The sequence below is a fragment of the Echiichthys vipera genome, assembly GCF_963691815.1.
Source record: "Echiichthys vipera genome assembly, chromosome: 10".
In the NCBI taxonomy this organism is placed as follows: domain Eukaryota; kingdom Metazoa; phylum Chordata; class Actinopteri; order Perciformes; family Trachinidae; genus Echiichthys; species Echiichthys vipera.
In genome coordinates this window covers 24,411,126-24,421,669 of record NC_139835.1, presented here as the reverse complement: position 1 = coordinate 24,421,669, position 10,544 = coordinate 24,411,126, and the positions used below count along the sequence as shown (strand labels likewise).

Genomic DNA, 10,544 nt, shown 5'->3' with positions numbered 1-10,544 from the left:
CACATTACTAAACATGCTTTATTAGAAAGAAAAAAAAGTCGCAACCTTCAAAAATACCGCACGATGACAGCTGATTGGATAAATGTGTCCCATATCTATCCAATCAGTGACCTAATATTTTTAAATATAGGAGGCAAGTTTTTTTTTTCTCAGTGTAGTAATTTAGAATTTTAGTCTGGCCAATCCAGGGCCCCTGCACACCTGGGGCCCCCAGGCTGCAGCCTGGGCCACCCTGTGCATTAATCTGCCTCCGTTAACCACAGATGTATTGTGTTTGATGAAGAAAACTTGCACCAATTCAGTGATTTTCAAACTTTGTACATGACGTAACACCTCAGGAATATCAGGCTCTCTCAAGTACCACCACCAAGACCAATGTTAATACAGTTGTGTAGGGCTACACTATTCAGCTACTGAGTAAAAAATGTAAGTACTTTCTTAGTATTATATTAATATAGTTATTAATGTTTCCTGTTTTTATTTGGGAGATTCCTTCGCGTACCACCTTAGAGAGCTTGAGTAGCACCAATGGTACAAGTACCACAGTTTGAGAACCAGTGCACTAATTGATGATCCTTCCGTAGATGAGTAAAGAAAACTCTAAGAGCCTTAGTTGTCCTTACTTGAATATATAATTGAATACAAATATCTTGCCAGAGATACCTTTGGTACAGCATGTTTGCATAGAGACATTCAGATACCAAATTATTCCAGAGACATAGTCACATTGCATATTAGAGAAAGAGAGAGATTTGTATCGAGGACTACCTTGCCTGCTAGCCACCACAAAACAACCATCTGTACACATTTTGAGCAGACATCCAGAAGCAGTGAAGTATATAAATTTCAGGATTAAGATATCTGGGCATACATATTTTTCTCAACAGTGTTCATAAATTTATGGCAGAAGCCCTAAACAGCAAAGCTATTTAACTAACAGATTTTCTTTAATGTGCAGAATAGCATACGTTCACCCAAAAAACAAGGTCCCGCTGTATCTCTGGTCTTGTACTTTCTTTCTCGCTGGTTTGTTTTCTCATTTTCCTCAGACACGTTTGCAATTGGCCTTGTTGCTTGCAGGGCTGTGTGTGTTTGCATCCGCACTGATCTTTTGCTCTTTATCACAAAAACTGCGCATCTTTACGTTTTTTTCTTGTACCTGGTATTGGAACATACAATAAAATCTTTATTATGCTGTATAGTAAAGATCATATAATACAGTACAGGAGGTGGTTGTGCTTGATTAACGCATATTACTTGATCTAGAAAAGAAGACATTTTTTTCAACCTTTTGCTGATTTGTCCTTCCTTGTGGGTAACGTGCAATGCTATCCATCACCTTGAGAGTTTTGAGCCAGTCCTCGTGCCAGCTCCTCAGATTATAGTGAGACCTGCACTGGCTCAAACGGAACAGGATCATTTGATTCTCCTTTGTAATACGGAGCAACTCCAGCTGTCGCTTCTCATTGCCAAGGCTGCAATGAAGAGTAAACACAACAGTTTAGTTTTTAGTTTCAAGGGTCACCTTATTTCTTAGCAATACAACGTGTTGCCTGTCTTGAGTATGTACTTTTAAAGTGATAGTTCTGCCACAACCTCAACAGACCTTTTTCTGTCATAATAGTTCCTGTTGTCAACTCCTCCAGTTGTCCTCATGATGTGGGATATTTTCTCCATAAGCATATTGTTTTCCCTCTGAATCTTCGTAGTCCATTCTTCTTCACGCTTAATGCAACAACAAACAATTGGAAATAGAAACATAGAGCTCAGGTTTAACAATACAATGTTCTGTTTTGAAATGAGGTGAAAAACATTATCACCCTGTATTTACTGAGCTATTTTAATTCTCATTTGTGACTCAAACATCTGCTGCCACCCTGTGGACATGAGTTGAAAACTTAGGAGACAACAACAACCTTTAGGTTCTTCAGCTTAACAGCCAGGTGACCATAGGTTTTTGGTGGAGTCGTGTTTATTGTTGGCTTAGCTGACTTCACCTTGGGAGAAAAAAAAAACAACCTTCAGCTTTGTATAAGGCACTGAATAATTTCAACACATACCAATGGAAAAAGGGTTAAATCAGTTAGTTTGTGACTAGGATAAAAGCCTGAAGTGAAGGTCCAAACATTCAAAATATGGAATAAAACAGGTTATTAACACGATATCAAGTTACTTCAAAAACCAAATATGTTTTTCCTTACCTTTTCCCTGTGTAAATCATATGAGGCCTTGTCCCATTTCTGCTGGAGATATTTGTTTCCAGTGGGGAGCAGGGGTTGATATGCCAGGTGCGTGATCATGGTCCTGTCAAGACAAAACATGAAACAAAGGCTCAATACTACTAACCCACAACCTCCACCAGCAAAATAAACACACATCTTAAAGTTGTATCATTTCTGTTGTAGTAGTGTGGTCCAGAATTAATCACGTAAAAGTGAACAGTATGCTACCTAACCCGGTCCCTCAGGCCTCTCTGACTCACCTCACAGTCAGTGGCTGCCCTGGTGTCTCAGTATCACAAGTCTTCATCTGCCCATAAGAGTGTGTTCCTGCTCTGAAGACTCTGGTTTGTCTGGAGCTCAGAGACTGCAGTCTGTTTTCTGCCAGTCATACATGGTTGCCATGACAGCAGCTGGAGAGAGCGGAGATGAATGGTTTCAAACGATGTGCTTGTTTAGCAAGTTCCACACAGAGAAACGCATACAGGCATAGAGATAGGCTAATTAGCGAGGGGTGTAAAATGTAAAATGAGCTGCTGTGTGAAGACACACAGAAGACAGTTCAAAGCTGAAAACCAACTGGAATACAAACTGAATTTTAAAAATGCATTTCTAAAGGCTTTCTGTTAGAGTCATAGTTGAATGGATCTGATTGATCTGAATGTTGAATTATTACATTTAATGAAAAAAAACGTGACAGGATTGAAGTAATGAGGTCAAGGGCATAGATTGTTGTAGTCCCCCTCTTGGTGCATGTAGACAATTACAGCCTTGGTAACAGTAACTTAGAAACTTAACTAAACTAACACACTGAGTGCAAACAGAAGACACCCATAGAAAATCTGCTGGCATTAACCAGGCTGTAAGTTAATGCATGATCATAACAAGAGGGCACTGAGTTCATTCTAAGTTATAAAACGACATTAAAATAAACTTGTAACATACACCACATATAACTGTATACTATGCTGTGGTATCAGGTTTGATTATTAGCTATCATGTACCCAATATATGTTTGGGATATCAAAACACAATGGAGTACATCACCAAAGATTTGTTGAATGAATCCCATTGTGATAATGTGACTTCATGAATGAACATCATTATTACAACACTGCCCCCTAATGCCCAGAGCTGGTGATGACTGGTTATGATTTTTGGTGCAACTGAGATCACAGCTGTTAATAATTCTATCCCACGCCAGAATGAACAACCAAAGCACTCATGAAACTTTAATAGATTGAACTATAATAGATCGTTATGTCACCCTTATTCACGCACCATAATAAAAACTGAATTGAATTTTTAGTGTAACATGATCCAGTGTACTCTGTAGGACTAAATAATGAATATACTACTAATAATAATAAACTAAATATTAACATGAAACACCTACATATGCATTGCCTCTGCACTCAACGATATATACTAGTAAACAATTTTGCACATATAATTTATGAGTATATTACAGGATAATACAGTTGTGTATACCTGTAGGAATTGTTGTAAAGCTGCCGTAGCAAAGGGCGATTCCTCATGTCTGACATCTCCCCACAGATGTCCTCACAAGCCAATTAATTGTCCCCTTCCCCCAGCGCAGTCATATCTCAGTGCATAGGAAGAGCCCTCGTGAATGAATTACAGGCAATAAAACGTTTCCAGTCCAATTTGTTAGTTCGTTGTATAAGAAGAGATGTGTTGATGGGACAGATGGCAGATACCAGGGGGATAAAATAGGTACTGGGCGTTAGGTGCCCACATTCTTTATTTGTATGTATTTTTTGATAATATAAAATACAAATCCATTTTACTGTATGTAGCTGAGCCTCAAGTGGGGATACAACAAAAAACATATTCACTGTTGCAAAACAGATGCAGTGATTTTGAATGCTTTTATGTAACCTCTGTTAACACTGTCTTTAAAAACGACTGACTTTTTATGTTGACTGTTTTTCCACAGTTACTCACAGTGGGCGTGTTGTGATCAAAATTTGTTTGACAGAACCAAATCTTTCATCTTAAAAGTGAATGTGAATCTCTTGAGCTGACCCAAATGAAGTCAATATTAAGTAGGGGTAACTCTGGCAGCAGTTACACTCTATACAGATAGGTCTGCAGCCACACAGCACATCTGGACATGGCGGATTTCTCCAATTCTTTGTGAAACTGTTCAAGTTCAGTCAGGTTACCTGAATGTACTGTGAGGGAACAACAATTTTCTTCCACAAATTCTAGACTCCTGGCCAAATACACTCCTATGTAACCTTTTCTTTTGGTTGAAGGTTGTTATCTGTTGGAAAAAAAAGAAAATCCCAAAGTTGCATTTCTCTTGTACAGCGCAGCCTTCGTTTCACCCTTTACCATCACAAGCATCCCCCGCAGCATGATGCTGCCACCACAACCTTCAAGGTGAGAAAGGAGTGATACTTTCTGCTGGTGCACAGGGTTTGCCTTACACTTAACAATAGAATTTAATATTACCAAGAAGTTTGGTCTCATAAGACCATAGAACCCCTTCTGGCAAACACTAGCCCAGATCTCCATGCATTTACTATACATTCTTAATCTTGCAGGGTGCTGGAGCCTATCCCAGCACACACTGGGTAACCGTGGTTAACCTAACCTGCTTGCCTTCGGTCTATAGAAACTGGTGCACCTAGAGGAAACCCACAGAAGCAAATGGGGAACATGCAAAGCCAGAAAAGCAATTGAACTTTGTAGCCTTCTCACGCAAACACTCAGGCTGCTCTCAACAGATTAACAGTTGCACCAGATTCTTTTCATTTTCATGAGTGACCTTACTTGACTTTGAGGGATATTCAGTGGCTCAGAAATATTCCTCTATCCTTTCTTTGATTAACACTTTTCAGGAAAACACGGTGTGTTTGTGTGCAGTGTTTATTTATATTTATGAAGTAGTTTTTGCCAGGAAATTAACCATCGATGTGGTTGGAAATCACCTGGTTTCATCAGTGATGCTTCACACGTGTGGTTCTAAAAACAACGGGCTGAACAGTTATGCAATATATTTTTTGTGATTTTTATACACAAGATGTAGAGATTTATTTTCACGTTTTTATGGATCACTGTCAAATATCTCAATAACTGTATAGCCATTGTCACTGAATGTGGTAGAAAAAACAACAACAACAACAACAACAACAACAAAAAACAAACATTGAAAATGTAAAATACTTTGTGTAGTTTCTATGAGTTAGGTCAGGTAGTATCATTGTGAATTCAGAAGTGAAATAATGATGTATTTCAGATAATACAGCTTGTTTTCATGTCCTGAGTGGCAGGGGATGCTAGCAGTTCCAGGGAAGTCCCACTGGTGCACTGGTGGATCTCCCATTGCACCATTGTGGGAATACGACTGTCTCTTTGGGATTGCATGACTGTTAATGAGTACAGGAAGACCTGATACACATATCAACATAACAGAATTGCTGTGTGTGTCTGTACAGTATAAATGTAATGTTTTTCAGATATCGCTATTTTTAATCTTCAAGTGTAAAGGATGTAGAACATTATGTAGAACATATGTAATGTAAGGGATGTGTTGTAATGTACAGTATATAGGCTACGGTAGAGTAAAACAATAACAAAAGAGGAAATAACAAATATTGCTATAGCAAAAGTGGTAAAATATGGCAAAAAGGTAATTCTATCACATTATTCTCATGTTTTCCCACATCTATGGTGTATTTTCTTTCTATTCATCATTGTAATAGTTAACTGCATCACTATTCCTATCTGATTTTGTCATGTATGATAAAGCAGGGTTTTTTTTTTTTTTTTTTTTACATGTGTTGCTGTGTTTTCACTGAACAGAAGCCCTGTTGGCCACAATGTCTCTGCTGATTAAGACAAATACCAAGAGTTCCCTCAAAGCTCATATTTTGAGTCAATGCCTGTGGCCTGAACCGCAGTGAGAGCAGCAGGAGTTTGTGCATTCCCCAAGGTCAGGATTACATTTTATTTTTTTTTAAATCGGTGTGATGGAAAGTGACTACGGTAACAGGTCCCGTGAGAAGATCCTGTTTAGAGGTGGCTGCATCACACTTGCTCTAAGCTTGCTTGTGGGGTTACCGAACACAAACATGTAGTGAAGGAGGTCTGTTAGTAAGAAGACTTCCATTTTTTCATATAATACGTTCCTTCTCCACATATTTCTAAAGTTAGTTGGCCCAAATGCAACACTTTATTCATACCTTCCAGATCAACAGGCTTAAAAAAGTGGTGCGCTGTGAATGGGCCAGGAAGCTTTTGCCAACAGAAGCTCTGTCCTCTAACCTTAAAAGCTCTCTTTTACACACTCAGTGATCATCTATCAGATTGGTGTTGATGAAGCATAACAAACACTGTCTTGACCTTTTTAAAAATAGAAACAGTCATTAGAGACATCTCTGGGCACACTACTTACTTCCATTGGAGTTGGCCCTGTTCTGCAATTATCTGCTTTGGTAGAGTACGCTGTACATACTCTTTACATTGCATCAGAACATGCAGAAAATACACATTCTTTGTTTGACTATTACGTGGGAGTGTTATCAGCCCCTCTTTCCCCCCTGACCTGCTCCTTTATTTGTGCAAAAGCCTCAAGCAAACGTACAGTTCCCCTGGTTAACAGTGGAAAAAACCCACAACTCTAACAAAATCTGAAAACCCTTCACACTTGATTTAAAGAAAGTACTTTTAAAGTCAACACAATTTTCAGATAATGGATGGTAGAATAGGTAACGATTCCGAGGTATACTCTCAGCCTTGCTGCTCCATTAATGCTGCCAAGCTACAGAGGAATGGATGCTTTGACTCGGAAATAGGCTTTATCCTTCTAAAAGTGGCTCTTTTGATGACAGTTTGGTGCACACGTATGCTGCACTTCCTCCTGAATGCAGGAAGTTTGCCCTATTTTAATACTCAAACCCATACAGGCCTATATCCCAGATAGATCAGTGCTATGAAAGGGTATAAATAATGAAAGATGCAGTCTTTACAAGTTAAAAAAGACCCACAGTGCTGTTACATAACAGTGGAACGAGGATAACAAATTAGGCAGAGTGAGGCCAAGTACAGTAACATGCTGGGCTAATCGACTGCAGTACGCAAACACAATTGCAGATTTATGCTTCTTAAATGTAACCTCAGTTTTGTTCTCAACTATAAATGTTCTCCTGTTTCCCTTGGCAACTTCACCTATTCTGAACATCTCAGCGCCTTGGTTCATGGCAAGGTCCCCGTCCTTGTATCTTGGTTTAAAACCTGCAAACCCCCCCAAGCAATTCCTGTTTAGCTGTCATCCGTATCATCAGTATTGTTTTGTTGTTTAGTAGTAAGCATACGTTGTTTTGTCTGTGTTTACTCACTCTTTCTCTGTATCAAGATAATTCAGAGACCTGAAGTTAATGTTCACCTTACCTTATGCCCCGTGTATGATGTATTAGTGAGAAAACAAATATACAGTATACTGTATATTTTTTGTCGGTGCTATCTGTTATTGTTGCGTGATTAAAGTGTGAACTGAGTTTGAATTTGCTGACTTGTGTTCAAGCCTTCAGGTTTTTTTGAGAGGCCCAGAAATCTGAAACATGAGAGTCAGCTCTGTCATTCTATCAAAAAAACCAAAAGCTTAATAAAGTCATTTGTGAGAATTTGATAAGATGAATTCATGTCTAATAAAAGGATTTTCACCTTAACAACCCCATAACACCCTAACACCGTAACAACAAAGATACTCATTAAAGCTGGCTGGTCCAGTAGTGAAACCCTCCATGGAGTAAAGTTGTTCATGACAAAACCTCCACCTCATGCCTGACTCTTAAAATAACCTGATGGTGTCACATTTATTGTCCACCTACTTGTTGCATTGTATTCTAGCACAGTCGAACAATCGCTGTTACAATGACTTCTATTATCTGTACAAGATGTACTTGGTAGTGAGATAGTGTATAGAGCAGAACAGAATGGTTCGCTACATGGCAGATCGGTGGCTAAAGAGGGGTTGGAATAGCAGGAATATTGATTACCTTGTTGGCACTGCAGGAACCAATCAATTGCATGATTGCACATGGCTGTATGTCGGGGTAAACTACCGCTTCATGAGCTTGACTATGAAGCAGCACAGTTAGAGCTGCAGTACAGACGAGTAGTGCAATGCATCTCACTGCCATTAAGTGAAAACAAAAAGAAAGCTTTTACTTCAAAATAAATCTGTTAAAATCACAGAAGGATCGAACAGCAGAAGAGTGCTCAGAGATGCTAAAAAATGTTTTAACATGTTTTGATGATAAGCAAGCGGATATACTGATTATGATAATTCTCATTGGACAGGAAACTCCCAGAGAGATGATTATAAAAGGGCACAATTTGAGAGTGGGCTTTATTTTAGGCCTTGCGTCTCATTAAGATGTGAATGTGCGTGTGTGTGCATCGCTTCTGGGTAAACTTTAGATGAGGGCGTGGGGAGAAAGGCCAGAGGAAGGGCAGTGCCAGCGCCGAACGATGCTTGGCATGAGAGTGACCACTGTAGCATTCGTTACTAATATCCGCTCACTTGGTCACTGCTCCATTTGACTGTGGGCCCTTCCTCATGCTTTGGGTGACTACTCAGTGAAGGCACTTCTTGCCTCGCCCCTGAGTAAAACTGGGAACATTCTATCTTCATATATATTTCAACCACCCGCCTCTGAAACAGATGTCTCCAAATATAGACAATACTGTAAGACTGTGCTGAAACCATGGATGATCTTAGAGCTTTAATAGAGGGAAAAATTGCTTCAGAGTCAGAGGAACAGAAATGCTAGATAGAAGTTGAAATAAACATATTAAACACTTTAAGTCAATCAAAGTTGAATAGATCTTCAACGGGTCCTAATATTTCTATGAATGATTCTATCTATGAAATTGGCATTACAGGAAGAGAAGGGGAGACTCTCAATGGGCAATCTGTTGATGATGATATGACAACCTAACTGAAGATTTATTCATTAATCTGGGAACAGCAGCTGGTTAAGTTTCAGTTTTTGGAAAGCCAAAGAACTATATCATTCATCCATTCATCTTCAACCGCTTGTCCCTGTCGGGGTCTCAGGGGGCTGAAACCGATCCCAGCTGACATCGGGCGTTAGGCGGGGTACACCCTGGACAGATCTATATGACTCTATTAAATGCTAAAAGTCACATTTTTCCCATTGCAGAAGTTATTTTTTGTCTATACTGTCCTACTTTTGTATTGTATACCATGGCACTCACATTGAAAATTTTGAATTGGACGGTATCCACTGGATGTGGGCTGGCTTGCTATACAGTTGAGCGTGCCTGAATCCTCACTGGGGCGGTGTCATTGCCCTTATTTCTCTGCATTAATGAAAAGTGTTGGTCACAGAGGATTTTAAAGAGGAGTTGGTTATTATGTGTGTGGGATTCCTCAGTTTGTTTTATTGGTCTTTTGCCCTATTAGTCACAATGTGGGTGCACTGGAGAGGTTTTTGAGCCGATGTCTAAACATCACATATGGCGTTGCATTTAAGCCAAGTTTCAACGAGCAGTAACTGACAGAGAATCAATGCTGGATGCTAATAGGGCTGTAGGAATGTAATAGGAATGTGTTAAACATAACAGTCTCCAAGGCCCACATTTCATGTGACGTATGCAAATTAAGTATATGTAACCATTCTGATAAAACAGATAACTGTACGTTTCTGCTACACAGGAAGTTCCCTTATATAGTGTAGTCTTACAGATCGAGCCCAGTGAAGCACAAAGATGTTCTACTTTGTCCTTGGACACCAGCAGATGCCTTGTGCACAACTTGAAGGAGAACATTTGCTGGGAATGAACACAAGCTAGCTACAATTTGATAACAATAAGAATATGGTTTTCATATAAACGTGTGTGTGTGCGTGTGCGTGTGCGTGTGTGTGTGTGTGTGTGTGTGTGTGTGTGTGTGTGTGTGTGTGTGTGTGTGTGCGTGTGTGTTTTGAATTAAGTATTTGGTCATGTCTTGGTTCACAGCAGCTGTTCATTTGCTAGTGAACACTTGCTCTAAGCAATGCCAAACAAAGCTCTATCACCTTCTCTGATTGGTAGATGTCTTGGCTGAGGGCATGCTGGGTGAAGGGGGGTTGGATGGTTTTAACACTGCTACTGAACATGGATATACAACATGTGGTTCCAGTCTAGAAAATCCTGAACGCACTGGCAAGTTTCTAAATTAAACTACAACAGGCTGATTGTGAAATGAAACATTTTTTACGTTAATAACAACATTATGTCTCTTAGTTTGAACAGCTGGAATGGCTGAACAATTTTCATTGTATTAAA

At 39.4% G+C, this 10,544-nt stretch overlaps 1 protein-coding gene across 1 annotated transcript; it reads right to left on the bottom strand.

Moving 5' to 3' along the window:
- Window positions 1-1,045: 1,045 nt before the first annotated feature.
- Window positions 1,046-2,529, bottom strand: cfap97d2 (CFAP97 domain containing 2; the record flags this gene model as incomplete). Its single annotated transcript, XM_083921072.1, has 6 exons — window positions 1,046-1,159; window positions 1,340-1,475; window positions 1,607-1,725; window positions 1,917-1,997; window positions 2,202-2,304; window positions 2,483-2,529. 6 exons carry the CDS (start codon window positions 2,527-2,529, stop codon window positions 1,046-1,048), a joined length of 600 nt encoding a protein of 199 aa, XP_083777198.1.
- Window positions 2,530-10,544: the final 8,015 nt, after the last annotated feature.